Source organism: Lytechinus pictus, chromosome 17 (assembly GCF_037042905.1).
Source record: "Lytechinus pictus isolate F3 Inbred chromosome 17, Lp3.0, whole genome shotgun sequence".
In the NCBI taxonomy this organism is placed as follows: domain Eukaryota; kingdom Metazoa; phylum Echinodermata; class Echinoidea; order Temnopleuroida; family Toxopneustidae; genus Lytechinus; species Lytechinus pictus.
In genome coordinates, this window is record NC_087261.1 from 13,267,076 (window position 1) to 13,293,631 (window position 26,556).

Consider the following 26,556-nt stretch of genomic DNA (forward strand, 5'->3'; position numbering starts at 1 on the left):
GAGACGAATAACAAACACATCAGAAACCGACTGCATGCGTGAATTTCGCGTTTGTCTTGTCCGCTTCTCAATGAAGGCCTAACCGAAATCACATTGTCATATACAGCATTGTCATATGCATTGATGGAAGAGATATGACGCCATTTATGAACCCCATTCTGATCTGTGTACTCACTGTTATACATTCTGTTTGTCTCACCAAGAACCGTAAGTAAAATAATTTCATCAACGATCTTATTAGAAATATCTGCCATGTCTTGGGTTACATGACATTTGCGTTGATGGAAAATATGCACGTTAAGCAAAAACCCAACCCTAAAACTAATCTTTACATTATTTTGAACTAAAAACATTATCAAAATCCTAACTCTAACCCTATGCTATCTAAAACCATCTCTGGGGTATGTTACGATCATCGCCCTATTCTACTTTTACATCGGCCGATTGCGAGTCGGGTGAAGAATATTCCAGTAAGACGCGTAATAATATATAGGCAGGTGCCATGTTACAATTTATTTGAATACACATGTACATAACATGAATGAAGGCGTCTTCTATTATATATATATAGAGATACCAGTTTATGAGGCCGATATCAACGTATTTTACTTTTTATCAAGGTGTTTTTTCGACGTCAGTTGAATACTCCCGGCTATTTTTCTGTGTAATCTGAAACATAGCCTTCTCTTTACTATTTTAACTAAGTTGCTATTAATAACAATGAATTATGAGGGAGGGGGTGGGGTATAAAAATTGGCCTCGTATACCCCCCCCCCCCCCCCCCACACCCCGGCGTCGTGAAGCCAAGCCCAAGTTCATGGGGAAACCTTTCTATTCCATGTAGGCTTAACCAGTTTTAGACGCCGTTTCGTAAGAATTATTTAACATAAAAATTACATATTTCTTTGATGTATTGAAGTATATTATACAAATATACCAGGCTTTGAGTAAGTATAGCGGGAATTATTTATCCGAGGTTGGACTGGCATTACTATTTTTTCCCGAGGGGCGAAGCCCCGAGGGAAAAATAGAGATTTTGCCAGTACAACCGAGGATGAATAATTTATCTCTATACTTTCGAAATAAAGGCCTGGTATATTTGTTTTATATCCTACTTTCCCGTGTTTCATCAACATTTTCATCCGACAAGTTTTTAGATCTGACATCTTTCTCTGATGTTGATTGGCTGAGAGGTACTGTTACTATGGTAACTGTCGGATAAAATGGGACTTGTCGGATAAAACGTCCGACAAGTCCTTTCATGAAACGCTCCCCAGACTGACCTACTTTTCCTGAAGTGCTTAGCTACGCGCTCAGTGCGCGGAACGCGTATTAGTGCTTGCGCCATTATGATCTGTGACGTCAATGATGGAATAGTCGACTATTCCATCATTGACGTCACGGAATCATTTTCTTCGGTGGGCGTTACATTTTCGACATCATCGCAAAATAGTGAGAATATGTTTGGTCACATGATGCTATTTAAACCAATCAGCGTACATAATTTAATTTATGTAGGATATAATATACTACTATCAACCGCTTCATCAATACTAGTCATGCTAGTAGGGCGATATAGGCCTACAGTATTTTCTTGTAAATATTCACCAGGAGATATAGATAGTTGCAATTACATATTCAAGCTCCGAGGCCCTCCAGGGACATATTACCTCAGGTGCCAATCCCTCAGAACATGTAGCTTCAGGCTCAGAATAAAAGAACGGCTAGATAACGAGCTATAGTTATCGTTATGGGCAATATTTAATACCTCATGAACACTGCAAAGGTTTTAGGACATCCTAATTCTATATAGTAGGATGGGGGATCGGGTGTCCGGACACTTTATATTTTTGAAGCCTTCTTTTTTGTCATTGGATTACACTACAAATACGAAATCAATAGTTGTAATCATCTTCTATTTTGTTCTCTATAATATTTCCTGACATTTTGTACCAAAAATTGATAAAACTTTCCTTGTAAATTTTTCCAAATGACTTTCTAAAATTGATCGTCCGGACACACAACCTGTCCGGACACACAACAACTGGGTATAAGTGATGAGGCAACTTTTGAAATCGGCCCCAATTTATTTTCGTCTAAGTACAGAACTAATTCAACAAAATAACTAAAGCATTCAGGTCTTGATTATCAGCCTCATATAAAGAGCTGAAACAAATGTAATTGCCTTTTTCATTTGCCATTATAATTAGATGATATTTTCTTTTCCTGTGACTTCGGTACTCGTACGGATGGGACCTTCTGTGGCATGAAGCAGAGTGCAGATGATGACTTTGACTGGAAACTGACTTCAACCTCTGGCAAATCAAACACAGGTCCTATGGATGATCATACAGGAAATCTTGGTGGGGAAGGTATGGAATTCCATTGTATGGATAGGATAGCTAGGTCATATCCATTTATTGAAATGAAACAACCAAATTGTGACAAAGAAATTTTGATAATTTCACAAAACGGATATATTTTATATTCATAACATCGGCGAAACGAAAATAAGAGTAAAGGAGTTGTCACTAATTATTTCTTTTATCATTTCATTATATTTGATCTTTTTTGGTTGAATTGATAAAGAAGACGCTTAAAAAAAATCAAACACAGGACCTATATGACAAACGACATGTTCAAGAAGATCGGGATAGGATACATGGTATATCGCATATGTTTTGCATTAAACCTGTTAAATCTTTAGAGCGTTAATCATATCACAGGATATTATAAGCAAATAAGGTAGATGAGGAAGATAGAGGACTTACCGTAGTGCGCAGCGCCACAAGGGGGGGGGGGGCGCTTAAAAATATATATGACGTGACCTGTACGTCGATTTGCCATTTTCTATCACAATATTCTTTCATTTTAACCGCACAATTTTGTTTTTATTTGGGTCAAATTTATCTAGAATTTGATTTGATTTTGATTTGATTTTATTTCAGCATTTTTCCAACAGAAATAATTAACAAACATAATGTACAACATAAAGAAAAAAATAGTGATACATTTCTTTTTACAAAAAAAAATACAAATAATCATTCATTTGCAAAAATGTATATAGATAGTATTAGTTTGCAATATTATAAGTTGTACTTTGTTGAGTAGACAAAAAAAAAATGCTGGAGACCGCTACCATAAGCAGTGCTTGACTAGGGTAGCGGCCTCAAAACGTATTAGCGAAATAGACAAAAAGAACGAAGTACAAATCAAGCATTGACTTAAATTAATTATAAACAGAATAGTATAGCAAATTTTATCTGGTGCAGTGGTCAGAAATATGTCGTTTGAAAGTTATAAATATCGTTTCACGCAGTACAACCAACCAATTTGCGATTTGCTAAAGCAACTTTTTTGTATTTTGTCTCATGATCATAGCATAATGTCATAACTTCGTTATTCCTTGGTTCTATGGCACCAGTGTTCCAGAGCTATGTGTAACCTCAAATTGATCATATATAAATGTATATTTAGGTAATTTTTTATGCCATTTTTTTAAAGTGTACCAATAAAGTGTAGCAATATTGCATCCATAACCCAAACCATTTTATTATGTCTATTTGAAGTTGAAAAAAGATATCGTATGCGTCCAATTTTATATGCCACAGTTATCACGGAATAGCATGTAGGATTGTCATACTTATCCAATGTGATGATGATGTTTCGATTTATGCAGGGAGGTTCTTGTGGTCAGACTCAAATGATGGGAGTATTGGTCAGAAGGCTACTATAGCAACCCCTCCATTTAATCTGACAGGTGCTCAAGCATTGTTAACTTTCTGGTATCACTTATATGGTGTAAGTACAATGGTCATTTATATATCTATGCCCCATTCTGTGAAAAAAAAAAACATTCAAATTTTATGCATCTGAACAAACACGCGGGAAGGGGGTGGGGGGGGGGGGCGTGGTTATTTTACGTAGACTGATAGAAAGCAAAGCTTAATCAAATTCACTTTTAATCACAGTAAAAAAGTATAAATCAAACCTTACTTTGTGTCGGTCGGAGAATAGCGTGCCAGTGTGAACAAACGATGAATAAACCCAAATTTGGAGGAGAAATTTCCTTCTATACAAAAAATAAGATATTCGAGTTACATAATGCGTAAGTTAACAAAAATTAAATTGATATGAAAAAAGTAAAATAGAGTCTTCTTTAATGAGGGCCCCCTTGACGATGAAATTGACCAGAATATTTCTTAGTTTTTCTCAGTGTGCGTATTTCTATATTTTTTCCTCACTTTATAAAAAGTAAAATAAGATATCCCACACTAAATTCACTTTCTTTCTTTTTTCTCATTCCCTTTATCTCACATTTATTTTAAATTGTTTTTCATTCATTTTTTTTATTCCTTTTACTTTATTTCTATTATATTTTTATCTGTTTATTCTATTTAAATATCTATTATGTATTGTTTATTTATTTATTCATTTATTTGTATATATTTGTTTCAGTTATACCGATGATTCAAGAATTGCGAATATTAAATGAATCTGATCAATCAATGTGCTGAAATTCCATGTCTTATATTTAGAATGGAAGACTCAAAATTGCTGTGTGTCAAGGAGGGAAGGTAGTCTTCATTCTGGATGGAGATCAGGGAAACCAATGGCATGAACAAAACATGACAGTGTCTTGTGGAGACCTACCACTTCAGGTATGCAACTAAAAGTAGATGTCGTCAAATAAATACGCCCAGCGTAATATTTATGCTTTTATTTAAAAAAAATCATCAGGAATCCCAATAGTTACAATAGATTGACATGATAACAATGTAACAACCAAAAACATGAAAACGAATAACTAAGAATTAAAACAAAAAAAGGCAGAACATGATGTAAAATATAGACTTCGAGACTGACAGAAGATGGTACAATGATTGGTGGAGAAAGCAACTAACCATTATTTTCCCCATCTGAATTAAATTCCTGTTTGAGCAGAATCAAGTATTGATCCAACACGAGAAGTATTAAATGTTCTGTTGGCTTTAATGTAATGATCGGCTTGTACCCATTGGAGACTAGGACTACGTAATTATCTGATCCACATATGCATTCATGATAGGCTATTGACATGATTGACCTGAATTGATACTACCCGCATGGAATTGGATGCCCTACTACATGTACCAATCGGCTTCTTTGATCCCCCCCCCCCATTGGCCTTTGAAATTCATGACATTTTTTCTTACATATATTTTTGTGATGTAGTAGGCCTGTAAGAATGCGATCTACAGAAATATGGCCCTAAAAAATTTGAGACATCTACATGAAGAGTTTAGTTGCAAAAGGGGTTAGGTCCACTTTGGACCATTCCGAGAAAAACCATGTTTTTTATTCTCATTTATTGCAATATTCTTATGAGAAACTAAATTGTCATGATGTACTACCCTATCGTGTGAACACAAAATTTGGTATAAAAGAAATATACCTGTTTTCAATTTTTTTCTATATATATTTTTTTAATCATCATCGTGGACCTAACCTCTTTTGCAAGCAAACTTAAATGAATCCAATCTCTTTTTATTAAAAAGTGATTTTTCTTTGCCACTTTCATCACGTTTTCATTTGAATTTCAAATTTTCTTTGGTATCATCAGAGCGAATAAAAATTTAGAGGTTTAGAGACAGAAAACAATAAAATTTATGAAAAAAGGACCTAACCCCTTTTGGCAAATGAGTTCTTCAGAAGAGTTTGTTGCAAAAGGGGTTAGGTCCACTCCAAGAAAATCATTTTTTAATTCTCCCATATTGCAATATTCTTATGCGAAACTTAATTTTCATGATACCCTACCATGAGAACATACAATTGGGTATAAAGAAATCTACCTGTCTTCATATTTTTAGATATTCTTTTCCAAAAAAAATTCTATGTGGACCTAACCCCTTTTGCAACTAAACTGAAATGGACCTAACCCCTTTTGAAAAAAGGGATTTTCTTTGCCATTTTAGTTCACTTTTTAATGGGAATTTCAAATTTTCTTTGGAATCATCTTATAGAGCTACTAAATATCAATACATTGAGACATAAAAATCAAATTTGATGATAAATTGACCTAACCAATTTAGCAAGTGAGCTCTTCACAGTCATGTACATGTATATATACACAACAAAAAAGTCAGTCCCCCCTTAAACAAACATCCATTATTTCCGAACCAATGCGAGTTTTTAATATATTTTTACATGAGCGTGTAGGTAATTTTATAAGCTACCCTCTGAGTAAATGTCATGGACGTATTTTATTTCATGCTTCAGTGAGCACCGCCAGAAGGCAAAATTGTCACTTTTCAAAAGTCACAAGCCAAATATCATAATTTTGATTCCACTTTATTGGAACGAATTCCACATTCTCATTATGAAAAATTGTCAGAAGGCTTGTAAAAGGTACTTTCTAAAAGACGACAGAAGGTTTTTGCTAAATTTCACGGTTAAACAAACACAAGTTAACATTTTCTATATTGATTGGATTTTTTTACACAGTTCTATCGATAAAAATGATCGAATATGAAGACAATTATTTTTGGGAAGAGTATCTTCAACAACATTCATCGTTTCACGGATCAATGAACATTTAGTTAAAGCAAAAAATACGAATTTCAAATATCATAGGCAAGTATTGTTTCATTTTGGTAACTGAAATGATCTTTCCTCAACTTTTTTTGCTATGTTCATGACCAATTAACATGCTTCAATGATTCAAATGCGTGTCATTAAACATTCACGCTTAAATGAACATGTGGAATGCTATTAGCTCTTTTTTTACGTTATTGGAAAAAATGCAATTGCTAACTATGGATATCTGTCACAAACCTCCTTCCATCGTTCATTTGATATGATTTTTATGAAAATCCCGATGTCTAATGCTTCAGTGAGCACACAATATTATTTCGAAAATTATGCAAATGAGAAGAAAGTTTAAGGCCTTGGCCCCGCTCTGTGCCATATCGAATGATTATTTTGGTGTGCGCGCCTTTTGGATAGTGTTAATCTAAAAGCTATGTGCAAAGTTTTATGAAAAAAATGTTGGCAGAAGTAACAAAACCGTCCATGAAACAAACCCTCATTTCATTTTTGTTAAAATTTTGACTTCCTCTCTCATAGACATTGTGTACACTATGGGTGCATATGTTTAAGAATAAGTGACCCCTTATTCAATATGATTGAAAAAAAATTCAAGGCTGTCTTTAGCGATGTCATTTTGCAGTTATGTTTATCAACCTATGGGCAGAATTCTGTGCAAAAATGAAATCGATATGTTTATTCATGGATGAGTGAGCATGCATCAAAGTGGGAAAAGAGGCATTTTCAATGTCACAGACTCATTTTAAGGGGGTTATTAAGAGAATAATGATGGCATATTCGGTTTCAAATGTGACTTAATTGCTGTTGTTTTTATCATCCATCAGTTTTATCACCACACACTTTCCGATTTTTTTTCATTTTCATGGTTGAGCGAGCACATTTGAAAACTTGGGAATGAACACTCTTTATACTGCATAAATGCATCTTTTTCCTAACAATTTCTCAGGATCAGTTGAATTTATGGACAAATCAGTGGTGGATCCAGAATTTTGAAATGGGGAGGGGCCGAGTCATTGGGGAGCCACCAACATTTTCCAATTTTAACATGATTTAACAGGTTGTATAGGTGATACTGCCATAAACTCCTATGATGATACGTCACAAAACATCGTGCTCACTCAACCATAAACATACGATATCAAAATTTTGTGTGAAGTGGCTAAACGATGGACAGTAAAACAGCATTAACACCATAAGATTCACCTAAAAACAACCTTTGCCCAACTTTGTATTTACACAATCTGAAAAACGACTCTTGTGACTTTCAAAAATGGTCATTTTTAATTCAATCTTTGATTACTCATGCATGACTCAATCGATGAATCTCATTTTTCTCCAGGAGTTGCTTAATGAGAATAGAAAACCACTTGCGAAATTTCATATTTTAAAATTATTTCGTTCAAAAGTTACAGCAATTTGATTTAGGGGGGACTTACTTTTTTGTTGTGTATATGCTTTGAAAGTCCAACAACCGCTTGCCTCCAATGGGCAACATTTCATTTTGAACAAAAATATGGAGAGCTGTGGCAATTGTGTTGTTTCTGCATGGTTGTATTTTGTTATGAATTTGTTAGTGTAGCTATTTCTTTCTATATATAGCTGTGTAGTAGCTGTTTCTTTCTCTCATGCAGTGTCCCTAAACATGTACAATTGCGTTGAATGATATACTGCCGATAATGACTTCTCGACGACCGCGTCCCCATTAGGATATTTCAAAAGGGGAAAAAACGATATTTTATGAACATGTTTTGTTTAGCTAAATGACAAATAGGGATCTGGACTTCGCAGGTCAATCAACAAGATTATTCTTTCTTTACTATTTTCTTTTTCTTTCTCATGGTGCTAAATATCGTTTGTTCCTTTTAGGTTTTCTTTTGTTCCCTTTTTTAACTATAATATTCTTCGAAACGACATCAAGAGCGTAGAACACCTGCTTCCTTCAACTTAAGTTCTTTTCATATTAAACATTAAACATGCTTGAATTTGCAGATTGCTTTCACCGCAACAAGAGTATCAGATGAGGCCGATGTGGGAATTGATGATATCAACATATTTGATATTCCTATGGGTAAGTGTACGAATTACGGAGTCGCAACTAGAAAAAAGTAGGCCTTATGATACTAAGTTTACTTTTTTATATTGTTAATGCAACTGTCTAGTGTCCCTATCCCTCTTTTGCGTGGGGGAATTATCTCTTCTTCTTTTTTCTTAGTTTTATTGATATTTTGTTGATACTCGTTTTCTTCAACCAAGCAAATGATTAACCATTTGTTTGTATACATGTTATGTTGTTCCTCATAAAGATCTTTTCCCCTTATGATTTGTAGAGGTATGCCATCTATATATGTTTATAAAATGCGATCATTAAAAACCAAACCAGAATGACGTTTATAGTAGTAAACTACTTTGCTACGACAGTAGGTTACTCTGAATTTAGAATAGATAAGGTAATTTCATTTTTTTATCCTTAACTTTAATGGATAGAATCGTAACATACATGCATGTAATACCACGTCTTATGAGTCATTACGCTTGATTTCAAATCTTTTTCTTTTTTTTATGAATAATTTTTTTTTCTTGAGTATCAATTTTTTTTTTTTACACTTAAACATGTTAACCTTTAGTGAAATGTTTTGCATTGTGTTTTTTTCTTATCCATCAGCGACATCCCCAGAGTCAGTGACTACTTCTTCATCACTTATATCTTCAACATCTTCGGCTTCATCTCCACATGCTGCTACGTCACTTTCCAATATTCCAACATCGCACATTGCTACGTCAACAGAGACAACTTTTCAAAGTCCATCATCATCACCATCGACGTGTTCCGAATCATATAGAGGTAAATCACGGTAGTATGAGTAATTGAAGACACTGTCAAACTTGGAAGATCTCGGTCGGCATTCATTTTTGCCATGATGTTTCTATTTCATATCAGCTGCCTAAAGAATGATACTCCAAACTCTTTTTTTTTCTTGTGATTGCTTGCTAAATCGAATTTGAACCTTTACTCAAAGACAAATTCATTCATATAGACAACTTAATATGTCTATATTAGTCTGATGTCGCTAACTAGTCTTTATCTAAAAGTGAACCGCACTCACATGTAGGCCCATTATTTTACTTCACTTAACATGCTTAATGATGATAAAATTGACAATAAAGTTACATAATCGGGAATCATGATCTTGGATACGGTGAAATCCAAAACTCGCACGCAAGACATGTGAAATTGTAAAACATGCCAGAAATTCTTTTTTTTTTTAAGTATTATTTCTGCCAATATGATAGAGTGTGTGGTGAGAGAGATGGGTGTGTGTGTGTGTGCGTGTATTTTAAGTGTTTCTTTTGTGTGTGTGTGTGCGGCACTGTGACTTATAAAGGAAACTAAAATACAAGAAGAGAATCCATGCATGTTATCAGAAATAATAAAATGAGAGGAGCAATCTAAAACAGTTTTCGTCCAGATCTGTTATATATAGAATAAGCGAGTTATGAAAGTTTGGAAAGCCTTGTACTTTCTATGTGGATTCTCAATGGGCAAACATGCTTCAAAATGGAGGATACTGTGGACAAGTCTGCATTTGTTTTGTACACAAATTTTCACATTTCCCCCTATACTTTACATATTTCACATACATGTAATATCCACCTGGCCTTGACATGTGGTGTGAATTATATTTTCCCATGACATATGATATGCTCAGAAGGAGGCAAGATGCAATTGGACAGATAATGGGGGAAAAAAAAAATGGGGGGAAAAATGGAGAGTTTCCACAAAATCAGCGATTCTAGTTTGCCAATTTACTGGATTCCCATGGAAAGTACGACAAGACCTTGTAAACGTCCATAACTTTTTTTTCAAATTGTTCTTCTCGGTTTACTCTTTCCAATAATATAGCTCCTCTTCTCGGGTTTTTAACTTATTTCATTTTATATGGTTCTCCGGGGTAAACCCACTGGGCATTTTACCCGATATTACCCGGGTTGTAACAGGTAATAACGTAGTTATTACCACGGTAACACCAGTGGGTAGTAACGGGGAAATAGTAGACCAATCTTTCCCCGTTATTACCCGGACCCGATATTACTCCATTTACCCAATATTACCCAGTATGATGTAACCGATATTTCCAGTTATTTTCATGATATTACTGCCCGATATTACTCCATTTACCCAATATTACCCAATTAATGTCGGCTCATTAAAAAAACAATTAGTGTCATTAGGGTCATTGAAGCACATTTTTACAACTCCATACTCTAAGCCATATCATCTTATCCTATCCTAAAATCCTACATCCTAATCCTAATCCTATCCTACACCTATCCACCAAACCCTGTCATTTACTTCTATATATTGAGCGAGTTTACAACACTTGACAAATTATGGTTAACAATTATTCAACCCTAAAACATTTCTAAAATTAATGTCATGATTATGAATAATATGATATATAAACTACACATTTTTCTGAAAATTTTCTGGGTGGAATAATTGCATAAACATAAACACATTAATTATTGCAGCTATATTAGCTAAAATTTTGGCCATTTATTGTAGTAATGAATATTCATGAGTAACTAATATTCCCAGCATTTTCCTGATATTACCATCTGATATTACTCCATTTACCCAATATTAATGGGTTCCGCATGGGTTGGAGGTCTCGTTTCCATCTGAGTCCTATCTGGGCACCATGTGGGTTCAAGTATGTGTTTTCATCTGGGTTCCATGTGGGCCCATATGGGACCCAGATATCCCAGATAAGAACCGTATGTGATCCAGATACTTTGCTGTCTGGGAATGGAAGCGTTTCAACATTACCCATTACCCCTTATCAACCTGTTTGTAACTGGGTAAAATGTTGGTTTCATCAGGGTGATAACAGTAATTTTTTGGACTTTGAAAATTTCGCTGGGATTGCTGTAAGATTGCTCTTATTACTAAAGTTTGCAATGTTATAACCAATCAAAGTCATTCAACATTACCCTTATTACCCCTCATCACCCTGTTGTAACTAGGTAAATGTAGGTTTCATCAGGGTGATAACAGTAACAGGTATCAACAGGAATTATAATTTCGGTAATAACATGGTAATAACGGTAATATTTGGTGTTACTCAAATTTCCGGGTGATATTACCGGTAATAACCGGTAAAATTGGTAATCGGTAACAAATTGCCCAGTGGGTACCATGCTCTCTCCCTGCGGAGGAATATCAATGTGTGTATTGCGAGTATGGGTGTGTGGGGGTGTTTTGATTTTTTTTTTTAATCGTGTCCCATCCAGTGAACTGCCCTATTTCACTTATTTAATTAAACTCATATGCATGCCATCTCTCAGTTAGAGAATGGTGTGTCGGCGAGGGTTTGTGCGCGCGCGGGAGTGCGCGTGGGCAGGCCCCCGAAGCTCCGCCATTTTGTCGGAGACATTTGGGCAAATCCTAAGCCCCCATTTGCATATACATGAATAATTCATCAGTTCGCTGCTCCACACATCCCAATAGACTCTTTATATGACGAAGCAGAAAGTGGAGATCAGCGTCACGCATGCGCATTGAGCGAGGTCAACTTTGCGTTAATTATTCATGAAATTTAATATATTAATCACGTGATTAATCTACTTCTTACTACTATTGACCAATCAGCGTTCTTCACTACAATGAGTCATCATGCATGCATCGTTTTTCAATCCGTGCATAGAATGCAGTTTACATGCAACGTACACTAGCACCGCAGCCTGACACTTTTCTTAATCTTGTTTAACCTGGAGATGGGGGGGGGGGGGTGAATCAGCCTGTTTTTATCTTCTTTTTAACATCGGTGTAAATGAAAGGGGAAGATATTTACGAACTAGTTTATTTCACAATAACAATACGCCAATATAAATAATAACAATGTATTTCAGTTTGAACGTTTCACTTACTGGTTTTGTAATTTGGTTCTTTCATTAAAAAAAAAATACGACCTTTCTCTGCTGTTCTCCAGATCAGAATCACTAGAGGCATGTTTCACATCGCAGTGTATGTTAGTAATGATATAGTAAAAACAAATTCTGAATCCAAAATTTCTTTATAAAATAGGATTGGATTTAATTAGAACCTATTTATTTTCTGTAATTAATTAATAGTGTGTTTTTTACGCTAAGCCTTTCCAATTATTGATAATGATCATTTAATTCTTTTTTTGCAGGGGGGGGGGTAAATCTAATTTCTTTGTGTTCACTCTTTTTAAGAGCACAGATAAGTGACATGTCATTACCGAACTTCATCAGTTTCAGGCAGGGCGGATCTAGGATTTTTCCAAAGGGGGGCACATTTTCTCAAGGAAAAATTTGAAAAGCAAAAAAAAAGGGGGGTCTTCACTTTCAGAAGGGGGACACACTTTACATTACAATTTTTAATTGAGCCTGTCAAATTGGGGGGGGGGGGCGCACTGATCGGCTTTGCCCCCCCCCCCCACACACACTCTGATTGGCCTAATTTTTGTCTTTAAAAGTCATCTCTATTCATCTTATTCCTCTTCCCCACTCTTTATAAATTGTTTCTCCCTCATTTATCCCCGCCTCCTCTCAAAATAAATAAAGAATAAAATGGCCCTTTATGGTTTCTCCTTGTGGGTAAATTGTCAATTGGCTCTGTCCATTCTCTTGTGCACCCTATGCCCCTTCACATTATTATTATAATACATTATCTATTCTTTTAATCTCTCTTCAGCTCTCTCTTTGCCATATCGCACTCTCATTATTAAACCACACACACAACTCTTTCTCTTATATTTTCCACCTCTCAGCTCTTCTCGCAATTCATTAAAAAAAGAAAATACATTGGGTGATTCTAACTTTGGCGTTGGTGTTCGTAGCACAATTTAGTTCTTCCTTCCTCCAAAACCTAATGTGAGTTTACAAAAATAATCCAAATCACATTAATAGCTCAACATCAAGTGAGATGAATCTATGAATCAATTTGATTGTAATTTTGGTGCTGTGATGATGATGTAAAACTTGTAAGACGCCACACCAAAAGTTCAACAGCAAACTTGAAATCACCCATGTATCTTTCTCATTTAAAAAAAATATATATTTAGAAATTCTCTATCACATCTACATACAGCCATGGATCAAAAATTCTTTAAGGGGGGGGGGGTCTTTTGCCCTCCACCTTAAAGGTCCTGGTTCTCAAAAGGATTGTTTTCTATTTTATTTTCAAATTTATTCATTTTTTTTAAATATCTTTATATATTATTTGTTATGTTTTTTAATGGGGGTGATTTTTACAGAGAAAACCTGCAACTACCACCCCCTCCAACCTTGATCCATGGCTGCAAAATGTAGGTCTCATTACTCTTAAATTTATGCTGCTTGTTCACTATTGCTCGTCCATTAATTCTACTAGTACTTTCAGTGTCTCCTCAAATATCTTGATTCACCTAAACTCTCAGCTAAAAGAATTATAGAAGACTTGTTAATTCAGTGACAATGACAAAATTATTATTTCAATTCATTTTATTCCAAATACATAAATCAGGTAACAATTATTTTCCTCTTGAGTTTAAAGATCAAATTTTGATCAGAGCTCGTTCCCATCTGCTTAAGATGAAATGGTGTGAAAGAGACTACTGTCCTCACAAACACATATGCACTGTCACATGCCCCCCCCCCCCCGAATTCATTGATCATTATTTTTGTTAAAAATTCTTCATTGCCAAAATTGTTACACAATTTCATGTACATATTATAGTGCTGAATTATCATATTTATTCATCATTACTGTTATGTCATCGTAATGAATTTATTATTCTAAGTATTATTATCATAAACATCATCATTTACTACATCAATATTTGTAAAAACTACTGCTACAATCAGCAAGGATAATTACCCCTAAAATAACCCTATCCCTCTTAAATTGTTTGTGGGTTTTGTTTGGTCAGTGGTGAGGGGGAAGCGGTTACAATACTCTATTGTAAATGCATGCAGTAATTCAGTTTGATATAGGATGTTTGGCATATTGTCAATGCATTATTCCCTAATTCTTCCACCATAAAATTATTATTGGAATAAAAAAAACAAACCCTTAATTTGGTCTTGTATTTCTGAGTCTCTAAAACAAAGGATGTGAAGCAGAGTCATGTTCCATGTCTGTTGAAAAAAAAAAACACACAAAAAGACAGAAATGTTAGCAATTCAATCAAGCCATCATCAAAATAAAAAGAAATAAAAAAATATATAAAAGCTTAATGAAATCACAAGCCGAATGAGTCGCCTTTACAAAATCTGGTGTGGATTGAAGAATTCATGAGTGGGTAGGAAGCAAATAAATTGATTACAAATGACTTTCCACTTGCTTAGCCTATAGTATAGTATATTCTGATTTTCTTATTTAATTTTGACAAGCTAGATCTACCGGTGGGTGATATTAATTGTCCCGTGAAAATATGACAGGTGAAAATGAAAATGGAGCCTGTCAAAACGACTCCAGCCTAGTCTCTGAGCTTATTTTCTTTTCATTTACTCAATAAAACTTAGATCTTGGTCTACCGTGTGAGCCCCCCCCCCCCCCCCACAAAAAAAAGGGACACCTCACAAAACCCCAATTTAAGGTAAAAATATGTCATGAACGCATATTATATACCACTAGAAAGAGTATATTCTCCCAAATAATTTGATATCATATTCATGGTTGGATAGTCAGTATGTATTCTTTGCAGAGATGTAGATTTTGATTTGCACCGAAATAAGGCATGGCTAAAATTAATGACTCCAGATGCCAATGATGTCAAAATCTATGAGTTAGCAAAATTTCAAAGAAATTAATTTGTGTATTGACACTAAAAAGAATTTACTAAACAATTATCTTGTAAATTATTGAACATGGGTATTGAAATTTGAAATGGGTTTTAATATAACCATTGTAGGATTATGAAATCATTGACATCCGGAATCATTCTTGGATAAAGTTATTTGGTATGTAAATACTTGAAGTCATTCAGTTTGATATATAGGATGATTATTGTTTTTTTTATCTTTTTGAATCAGGAGGGTCCTGCAGCTTAATTTGGTCTTGTAATTCTTGAGTCTTTAAAAGAGGATGTGAAGCAGCATCATGTTCTATGTCTGTTGATTAAAACAATACACAGACAGAAATGTTAGCAATACAAGCTATTGTAAAAAAAAAAAAACATAACACTTGGACTATAGCGTATATATCTAGATCTAGTCATAGACTCTGACGTACATAGATCTGGAACTAAATGTAAGTAGATCTAGATCTACATCAAAAGTAGATCTAAATTTCATATTTGTTAAACCTACTATTCTGCGAACTTTCAATGTTATTGAATCATACAAGTGTTAGATCTAGACTAAAGCTGTCTTGACCTAGTGTCTTTAAAATAGTTTCATGACATTTGCTCTGATGACAAGTGCTCCGATGGAAAATCTGCACGTTAGGCCAAACAAAAGCTAACCTCCAAAATTAAATAAACCCTTTGGCCAGTTGGCCTTAACTTAAGACCCTGACTGAAATAATACTAAGCCTATACTAGGCCTATAGTATAGATTCTACAGGTCGCTTTGACTTTGTTGTAGGCCTAGATCCAAGTCTAGTCTAGGTCTATAACAAGTTAGACCTAAGCTAGATAGGCTGGGAGGTAGAAATGTTTTCTTTTAGCTTTAGCCAAGACCTGTAATCAGATCTACCGATGAATTAGGCCCAACTTAGACTAGATCTCTACTCCCCTCTAGATCTATGTTGCCGAGTCCGACTCCGAGGCTGTCCGAAGTGGCGACGTTCAGACCCCGGGGTAGGCCCTACGTCTAACTCTAAGTTAGATTAACTTAGACTTGGTCTAGATCTAGATCAAGGCGGTAGGCCCAACTTTCAAGTTTAAAAAAATAAAAGGAAACATAAGAACTAGTGTAGTACCGTATTATTAGTAGAAACGAGTTTGGGAAAAACATCTTTTTTACAAAATGATCGAGGACTAGACTCTAACGTTAGATCTAGGCCTACTACTTTTACTAGAGGCTACGGTCCTATTGTCTTGATATGTGAATTCAAAGGGAACGGGTTAATGGAGTGAATGTCTTTCTAAACTCAATATGTCTAGCCTAAACGTTATCTAGATTCTAGTTCTTTTCATGCCTGCTGAGATCTTCGGTAGGAATCGAAATTTCAGAGAAACTCTCGCCCGAAAGTCTGGCGTGAATTGAATATACGAGGTCTCAAATGGTAGCAGATGGAGATTTACATCATGTAATATAGGCTTTATAGCCACCATTTTTAGCTCACGACGATGGTTTTTATTGGAAATAGTTTTGAGTTTTCGCAAGTCGTTTGCTTCCTAATTGTTCACTTTTTGGTAATCCTGGGTTTTAGGGGCGTAAAATATCTGTATACATTACCGGCCTCTAACTTCAGCCAAATCATCCCAGCATAGTATGGACTGCTAAAAGGGCAAATATTCAAATATGATTGAGCTGTTTTCATCATTTTTGTCTCGCATGTTATAGCTGAGCCTTGATATATTGGGATCTTTTCTTAAAACTTTGGCATTAGGGCAATCAAGTTTCACTGACCGAGTTGAAGGTCACATGATCAAGGTCAAAGGTCATTTAGGGTAAAAAATTTATCAAAATAATTGTATTTTCCCCAAGAAATTTTAATGTAAGGGTAGGCCTAATCGAGTTTTACTTTTAATATCAACTTATTGCTGGTCACCTGAACAAGGTCAAAGGTCATCTTAATTTGAGGGGATCAAATTGGCCTATATATATTGTACCTACTGGCCCGTATTCTGAAGTCGGGTTTAACTTAAACCTCGGTCTAAGTTAAACTAGAGTCTAACTAATCCACACTTAGACCGCGGGTCCGTACTAACTCCAGTTTTGCGCGATTTGTGTTTCTGAAACTCCGTTTTAGTTAAACCCCGGGTTTAAGTGTAGTCCAACTTAAACCCGCGGTCTAGCTTTAGACCGCGGGTTTAAGTTGGTGGTCGTAGTGGTAGTGGATTACTGCGCATGTGCAATTGAAGCAGAAATTTGGTCTGCTGCTATTACACATGCGCAGTAAATAAGGGTCCGTTGAGTTGTGATAATCTTCTGCTACTACTAAGTTATACTCGAGATAAATTCCTTCAACAAGTTACAATATGGAGGAAAGTCACAAGAAGGCGAGGAAAAGAAACTGGGACAGTACTGAAAAAACCCTCCTCGTTCACCTTGTTGGGGATAAAATAGATATTATCGAAAAGAAGAGGAACGATTTCCAGGCCAACTCGGCCAAAATCGGGGCCTGGGAGGAGATTTTCCGTGAATTCCGCGCCCGGTATGGCGAGAGGAGGAGCCTAAAAGAACTGAGAGATCAATGGAAAAGGATCAAGCTAGCCGGGAAGGCTGAATGGGCAGACTTCTAAAAAAAGAGGAGGATGACGGGAGGAGGAGAGCCACCCCATCAGCCCTCTGGCCTCTCCGTCCAAATTCCACGATTTCGACGTATATTATGGGGAAAATGTTGCGTCGATATAGATATGATGGGCTTTGATGCGCGTAGCTAACTTGACGGCCAGCGCAGCCGGCGCGGCCCGTATACTATACTTTAAGCATTGTCGTTTCGCATCGCGCGCGCGAGCGCTACCCGACCGGGAGCTGGGATGGGTGGGGGCATAATCACCCCTCATTTAAATAAAAATAAATAATGATAGGCCCTATTGAAATTAATGAAATTTATTTCACCAATGCTTCCCACTTGTACTTCGGACTATTTCATTGAATTACTAAAGCCTAGATATAACACTTATCAAGATCAATCACATATAGGGGAGGGCTTTTGGGGCCCGGGTCCCCATGTAGCGGGTAGTTGAATGGGGGGAGGGGGGTGCCAAAAAGAGGAAGGGAAGAGAGGGGGGAAATAGAAAAGAAAAAAGGAAAGGAAAAGAAGAATCATGAAGATCAGAAAGCCCCAAAAACAAAACAAAGAAAAACAATATTAAAAAAAGAGAAAAAGCAAAGAGAGGGAAAATGGGTATAGGGCGTGTAACTTGCACCCCCCCCCTCTGTGCTTAAATTATTGAGAAAGGCAAATTAGAACCACCTGCCCCCCCCCCCCCCCCGATTTAAAAAATTGTAATCCTGTCCCATTATGAATGCCACATTTGATGTTTTTAAGAAAATAGTAACAAGGATGTTTTCGGGAAGGGGGGGGGGGGATGTTAATGCAGCCCTTTTATCGTTGGTATTGAGAAGAAAAAAAATGCAGAAAACCTCTTTTGCCATACACTGCTAATTATCACCCTTCATCTCACTTTTGACAATGAATGATGTTCATGATTTAAACTTTGGCAACTAATCCTTCATAAAATCATGCATTATTACAAGGCAGATGCAGAACTGATGTACCCCCCCCCCCTCACTCACACAAAAGTTTCCATGTGCCCTGTGTTATTTCGGTTAAAATTTTCTAATGCTTAATTATCATGTATTATTATTTGACTATTTAAATTCATTCAGCTCTCTTAACACAGTACAATGTTAAATCTTGCAGAAGTGAGCCAACTTTGTCCACAATCACAGATGCTACCAGTATCCACCCCTCTTTCACCTCTGCCAGCTCTCATGCCCTTCACAGTACCTGTATTGAGGTCACTCCTGAAAAACGGTATTTTTCAATTTTTTATTTCACAACTATATTTCTTGTATTTTTAAATAAAACTTTTCCGATATATCATATGCATATCTATATAACATATGTAATAGCATAAATTTACATAAATACAAATAACATCAAAATAATATTATGTTTATATTTTAACATTCATTGCACCAATAGAAGGACCCAAATACTAAACTTTACAATTGGTTCTTTTCAATAAAGAACTTTTTTTTTTAATTTCTTTACACCTATGTTCTTACATGTTTAATATTTAAAGAATTATGATGCTTAATTGTCATGTTTTATCATTTGAGTTTGTGAGTTCATTTAGCTTTCTTAACACAGCACAATCTTGATTCTTGCAGAAGTGAGCCAACTTTGTCCACAATCACAGATGCTACCAGCATCCACCCCTCTTTCACCTCTGCCAGGTCTCATGCCTTTCACAGTGCCTGTATTGAGGTCACTCCTGGAAAACGGTATTTTTAAATTCCAATTTCTAATTCTACTTTCTCTTTTTCAAATGATTTTTGTCTGACATACGAATTATGATATAAATAATTAAAAAATTTTGAAAGATAATATTTCATGTATATCATATGACATATATATATTGCATAATATAAATACATAAATATAAGTATAAATATAAATATAGCAACCTCATAATAGAAAAATATGTTATACATGTATATTCAGCTTTCATTGCACCTATGGAATAACTCACAGACTAACTATACTTTACAATTTGTTCTTTTAAATACAGAACATCTTTCTAGATTTCTTTACAGCTTTTTGCTATAATCATTTGAATACATGTTTCAATTTCATTATTTGAGTATTTGAATTCATTCAGCTCTCTTAACACAGCGCAATGTTAAATCTTGCAGAAGTGACTTGGTACAGCCAACACTGTCTACAACCACAGATGCTAACATCATCCACCCCTCTATCACCTCTGCCAGCTCTAATGCCCTTCGCAGTACCTCTATTGAGGTCACTCCTGAAAAACGGTATTTTTCAATTCCAATTTCTAATTATATTTTTTTTATAATTTTTTCAAGCAAATATGTCAGATATGTCATATGCATACATATTATGATATAAATATTAATTTCATGAAAGATAATATTTCTGATATTTCATACGCATATATATATAAATCTCTACATCTGTGTTTAAGGCGAATTTTTTTGTCTTCTTTCATTGTTCGTAATTCGCCTTAAAGCCCTCTACCTTTGTCTTTACGTCTATACGTGTATTGACGGAATAAACCCATTCATATACTTCGCCCTTTTGTATGATGTAGGCATAGATATAGATATATATATATATATGTGTGTGTAGCATAATATACATAAATATAGAATATAGCAACCTCAAAATAGAAAAAAATATGTTACACATGTATATTCAGCTTTCATTGCACCTATTGAATAACTCAGAGACTATACTTTACAACTTATTCTTTTAAATACAGAACATCTTTCTAGATTTCTGAACAACTTTTTGCTATAAACATTTGAATACATGTTTCAAGTTTAAAGTATAATGACATTAAATTGTCACATTTCGTTATTTGAGTATTTGAATTCATTCAGCTCTCTTAACACAGCACAATGTTAAATCTTGCAGAAGTGACTTGGTTCAGCCAACACTGTCCACAACCACAGATGCTAACATCATCCACCCCTCTATCACCTCTGCCAGCACTAATGCCCTTCGCAGTACCTCTGTTGATGTCACTCCTGTAAAACGGTAATTTTCATTTCCAATTTCTAATAATATTTCCTAATATTCCTATAAGAAAAGATTTCTGATAGATAATATAGATAAATATGAATATAGAAACATCAAGATACTAGAAAAATATTTGAATCTAACATTCATTGCACTTATGGAAGAACTCACAGAATGCATTTTACAATTAATTCATTTAAATACAGAATATCTTTCTAAATATCTATACAGCTTTTTGCTATAATTATTTGATTACATTGTTTAAAGTTTAAAGGGATACTCTGGGCTGAACATGATGAAATCTTAATTTAACATCAACAAATTACCTCTGGTCGAAAAAGATCAATAAAATATGAATTTAAAAAAAATAAGGAAAACACTGAAACTTTAATAAAAAGAAATGAAAATATTGAATTTGAAAGTTCGGCACTATTTGGTGAAAACAATTACATGTTTTAGCACTCGTGAATATGTATTAGGTAGTAAATTGATGTCATGTCCTCACTTTCCCTTTCCATATTTTATTACATGAAATCAAAGTTATTTCAATATTTTCAAACCTGTGTGTAAGAACAGGTCTCCATTGCAACAAAAAGATGTTTCTGCAAAAAAAAAAACAATTTGGCAAAATATTTACCTCATGCATTAAATCCAAAAGGGTAAAGCACATCCCTTAATTTTCAGACTTGAGTACACTTTATTCTTTTACATATGAGGAGAGTGCAGTCATAATTTAGGATGGCATATAACACTTAAGATAAGATTATTTCATTATGTCAGAGTTGAAAACTTGTTCCAGTTCACACATCATACAATAAAATGAATGTTTCCCAAACAGCAATTTAAAAATATGCAGTAACAATTGATGGTTTGGCTTCATATGACATAGGAATTCACAAACAAAGAGAAGGGTGTCAACTCCTGCAGCAACAACTTCATCACCCAGCCTTGAAGAAACCCTGAAATTACATGCTGAAGAGGAACATTGTCTGAAAATAGAGGAACATCGTCAGAGAATGAAGTTCCTTGAAGATGAACAGAGGATCAAACTTGGTTACCTCGAGGAACAGCAAAAGGTCAAGATGGAGATACTACAAATGAAGAATAAAGTGCAGCAAAGGAAACTAGATCTCATGCAAAACCAGCAAGATTCTAATTAAATATTTGTCATGGGAAAGCGTTTCTTGTTCATCTGCATTTACCATGTTTTCTCATTTTGTTGTTAATATTGCTACCTTGAAACAAATTCTTCATCGACCCCAAAACACACTCAATGATATTACAATCTGAGTAAACTCTGTTGTACCTAATCTACCCTATACCCACTGGATTTTGAATTGGTGTCATAAGGTATGGTTGAAAAGGATATACAGTATGTTAACGGATGTTCCGCAAAATTGACAAGTTCCATAGCACATCCACTGCTACTATTGTTATGAGAGTAATGTTAAGCATTATGCAGAGCACATTCAGACAAGTATTCCTCATTCAATTGAACATCATTAGATAAAGCGGACAAAGTGTGATTATACAAAATTATCTTGAATGATCCGTTGTCTTCTCAGGTGACCAGCCACATTATTCATGCCTGGAGGAGGAAGTTGATCACCTGGAACTTGGATTCCATCTGGACCTGCAATCTCTGGTTCGTTCCGCAAAATTGACAAGTTCCATAAAACACCTACTGCTACAATTGTCATAAGGGTTGTATTGAGCTTCAAGCGAAGCTCGTTCATGCAGGGAAACCTTCTCTTCATCATTCCAAATGTTCGTTCAATTATGTTGCGACCTCTGACTTGAGCTCTATTATATCTGATTTCTCCCCTTCCCACTGGATTTTGAATTGGCGTCATAAGATACGGCTGACAAGGATATCTGAAACAAAATCAAGAGATTTCAAAATCTTTATAGAAATATGGAACTATGCATTTCATACCTAAATGTTAACTTGTAAATTGCCATAAAATAAAACTTTTTAGTTTAATACATGATATCACAGCCAGAAATGAGATAAAGGTAAAACTAGAAATGAACACCCTTAAAAAAAATTGACAAGTTCCATAAAACACCTACTGCTACAATTGGTGAGGAATTATTAGGTGCAATTCCAAAGCTTTATCAATAATATGCTTCTCGAGGTCCCTGAGCCAAACCATAGCCATTATGTGGAAACTGGAACGAAATAAATTGTTGTTGTACGATAACACGTTAATAAAGAATGTGTATTAATATTATGCAAACAATTCAATACTTACCCACTGTCGCCAAGAAGCCATTTTTCTTCATGACTTTCTCGTTCAAGATTTTCTTTCAGTTGGCATTCTCTAAATATTCTGGAATCATGAGTTCCTCCTGGCCACCTAGCAACAAGGTTGATTAGCAGTCCATTGTGATTGCATACTGCCTAAAATATCACAGAAAATAAAATGAATGAAAATATAATAAACAGGAAATATTAACAAGCAAACACCTGGAAATCAAAGAAATGACACCCAAGTACTTAAAGGGATGGTCGAGGCTGGAGATATTTATATCTCAATAAATACATGTAGGGTAAAAATCACAAAGCAATATGCTGAAAATTTCATCAAAATCGGATAACAAATAACAAAGTTATTGAATTTTTAAGATTTTCATTATTTTGGTGAAACAGTTCTATGCATGTCTTATGAATATTCATTAGGTGGGCTGATGATGTCATATCGCCACTTGTTCTTTTGTATTTTATTATATAAAATTAGGTTCAAACATTTTCTACCAAGAACTAAAACAATTGGATTGACAACTGAATAAGTGCATTAGTTATTTATTGCCGCAACTTATTTCATCATAATGGAGACACATCATGTATGAAACAATGAAACATTTATGATTTCATGTAATAAAATAAGAAAAAGGAAAGTGGGGATGTGACATCATAAGCCCACCCAATGAATATTCACAACGATGTGCGAATAATTGTTTTCAAAAAATATTGTTAACTTTTAATTCATTAAATTTGTTATTTGTTATCTGATTTTGATGAAATTTTCAGCACTTTGCTCTGTGTATTTTATTTTACTCTATTTATTTAGATATTAATATTTTCAGCCTGGACCATCCCTTTAAACCAATGAACAGATGTAAAGTCCTAAACATGTGTTCTTTTTCAAAGAGTTGAATATGATTTTTTTTTTACTTCATTTGGAATGGGGGTAGAGACAGAGTTCAGAGAAAGATTATGTGTAATGATTATACTGAATCTGGATTGAACATGAATGATCCTGTAGCATTTGCAAATGCACAGAGATGGTGTGGGTGAAAAATATTTTAGATGTAAACTATGTTGCCCCTTAGAAACATATTGAACTTTATATTATAGTAAAACTTAATGCTGATGTTTTTTGTAGAATTCTTATGCTCCAGAATCTATTCTTAACTCACTGGGTAATATACAACTAGCCGAATCTCTTCGTGTTTGGTATTTATAAAGAGAAGAAGCTACAGTAGAGTTTTATGGCCATAAGTTTTTTTTTATTTAAGTGCTTGTCAATGTCTATGGTTTAATAGGTCAATTTGTTCAAAATCTAAATCATACTTCTTTTTAAAAATCTTGGTTTGATAAAAACATTATTACTTTATCAGATTTTATTTGATTTTGTTGTAAATCTGCGCTTGTTCATTTTGTGTATGTTGTATTTTTTTAAAGCTTTTGCAAATCAGACAAATTGTTTGTAAATTTTGTGATTTGATCATGATTTCCTAATAAAACATATAATTATATTAAAAAAAGTGCTAGACATGTGAAGCATTCATCATTACATGTATTTCAATAATTGCACCTTTTTTAAACAAATTATAATAAAGGCTTCAAATGATTTCCTACATTTGCTAGAACTTCTTGTCTTTGAAACACAATGAAATGTGTTTGTAGTACAAACAATGGCACAGGTTGGATTAACATTAAGAAATGGTATTCCTGTTTCAATGATTAATGACTGATTACTAGGAATTTTTTTATAGTTCACAAGTCATCACATTTACAATGAAACATCTATTTTATAGAAGATATTTCCATTTATTTTTAATTCATCTCTTTTATAGAATAGTAAAAAAAAAATCCTTCCATTCTTAAGATTAAATCCAAACCAGGACTGGGGACCATTAGAGAGGTGTGAGCTACTCCCCTCATGTCATATCATGCAATTTTGCTATTTAAGGGCACAAATGCAAGTAATGTACCTGGACGTTGACAGAGAACCTCCCTTTTCGGTTGATAAATCTCTGTGCATTTTCTCCACCAGGGCATCTGATAGGCACATGGGTGCAGTCAATAGCACCAACTACACCTGGAAAATCGCAGTATTGGAAAAATTCTTCTTGAGTACGTGCCACCTGTTCAGGTGTATTCGGGAAGTGTATGTACCTGAGGGGAAAAAATGAAAATATTTATCAAAGAGTAATGATAACATTATCTACAACTAAAAAAAGCAACTCAATTTTCAGTTTAATACAATTTTCACATTAGCACAAAATCTTCTGGAAAAATAATGTATTAAATAGTAGACTTTGTCAGTCCATTATTTCATTCTGCCACATCAAAAGTAACCCAAGTGTTTCGGTTGGTGATTGACATTTGGAATTTATTTAACATTCGCTCTTATCTTTGGACAAGTGGGCAAATACAAAATACCTCAGATCGACGGCTGAATATATTTGGTTTAAATCCGTTATCTGTATTAATGCAAGAATGAATTAACAATGAGAAATCTCTGTGTTCGAGTGAGAAAGAATTAATAATCCTTGGTATTTTGCCAATTTTGTGACTTCGGTAACATGAAGGATTGAGACCAATCACCTTTTCAGATTATTATTATTATGACGTATATAGCAGTATATTCTTTCTTTTTCTTTTCTTAATTCATGTATCAATTATTGCCATTATCTTAAAATTCTTGGTTTCAAGTTGTACTTACACAGTCTTAAGTTGTAGTTATTTCTTTCCATCATATAATTGGATTGCGTTTTAACAATTTATGTACAAGTAAATGTGAAATAAAATTTGAATCAATTCATAACCTTCACATAATTCAGCCTTTTGGTTTTTTTAATAAACACAATGTTACTTTAATAGTACTAAGTACATTTAAATTGTAAAATCAGTCATTTCTCATCAATTGGTGTTGAATAGGTATTTTATCTAACTAGACCATCAAGAGATAGGAGAAAAGTGCAATTCAATACCTTCTTCGCCATCGAGCAATTTCAGTTGACACTTGAACTATTATCCGTGACAAAGAACTCAGAGACAGACCACACTCATCACCATGTAGTAATTGGAACGTGCCTATAATGAAATAAGAAAACAATATCACTCACTCATATTTAAAACTTAAAGATTAAGAATTACATGCTAGTTTGTAAGAGTTTTTGTCTCGCCTGCATAGCAGAGCAAGACTATAGGCGCCGCTTTTCTGAAACGATCAAATCTTAACCTAAATTTAAGGTTTTGAAATTACATCATAACTTAAAAAGTATATGGACCTACATGTAGTTTATGAAAATTTGACATGAGGGTAATCAAGTATTACTGAATATCC

The 26,556-nt window shown here is 34.6% G+C and overlaps 2 protein-coding genes across 4 annotated transcripts in view; one reads left to right on the forward strand and one right to left on the reverse strand.

Annotated features, from left to right (window-relative positions):
* Window positions 1-24,741, forward strand: LOC129258679 (MAM and LDL-receptor class A domain-containing protein 1-like). Of its 3 annotated transcripts, none has more exons than XM_064112039.1 (11): window positions 1-207; window positions 2,276-2,372; window positions 3,680-3,801; window positions 4,539-4,661; window positions 8,575-8,653; window positions 9,248-9,427; window positions 19,130-19,243; window positions 19,603-19,716; window positions 20,128-20,250; window positions 20,873-20,995; window positions 21,867-24,741. In XM_064112039.1, exons 2-10 carry the CDS (start codon window positions 2,339-2,341, stop codon window positions 20,989-20,991), a joined length of 1,008 nt encoding a protein of 335 aa, XP_063968109.1. In that variant the 5' UTR covers window positions 1-207; window positions 2,276-2,338; the 3' UTR covers window positions 20,992-20,995; window positions 21,867-24,741. The 3 variants fall into 3 exon arrangements, with proteins under 3 accessions (XP_063968109.1, XP_063968106.1, XP_063968108.1); XM_064112036.1 differs by having other exon boundaries at window positions 17-207; window positions 2,211-2,372; XM_064112038.1 differs by lacking the exon at window positions 20,128-20,250 and having other exon boundaries at window positions 56-207; window positions 2,211-2,372; window positions 21,867-21,956.
* Window positions 20,298-26,556, reverse strand: part of LOC129258741 (putative nuclease HARBI1) — an 8,663-nt gene continuing 2,404 nt past the window's right edge. Inside the window, exons 2-5 of the mRNA XM_054896969.2 lie at window positions 26,201-26,303; window positions 25,199-25,382; window positions 23,233-23,381; window positions 20,298-22,852 (exon numbers count right to left, since the gene is read on the reverse strand). Of these exons, the coding sequence (XP_054752944.2) occupies window positions 22,504-22,852; window positions 23,233-23,381; window positions 25,199-25,382; window positions 26,201-26,303 (785 nt within the window). The 3' untranslated portion in view covers window positions 20,298-22,503. The remainder of the gene's footprint in view (window positions 22,853-23,232; window positions 23,382-25,198; window positions 25,383-26,200; window positions 26,304-26,556) is intronic.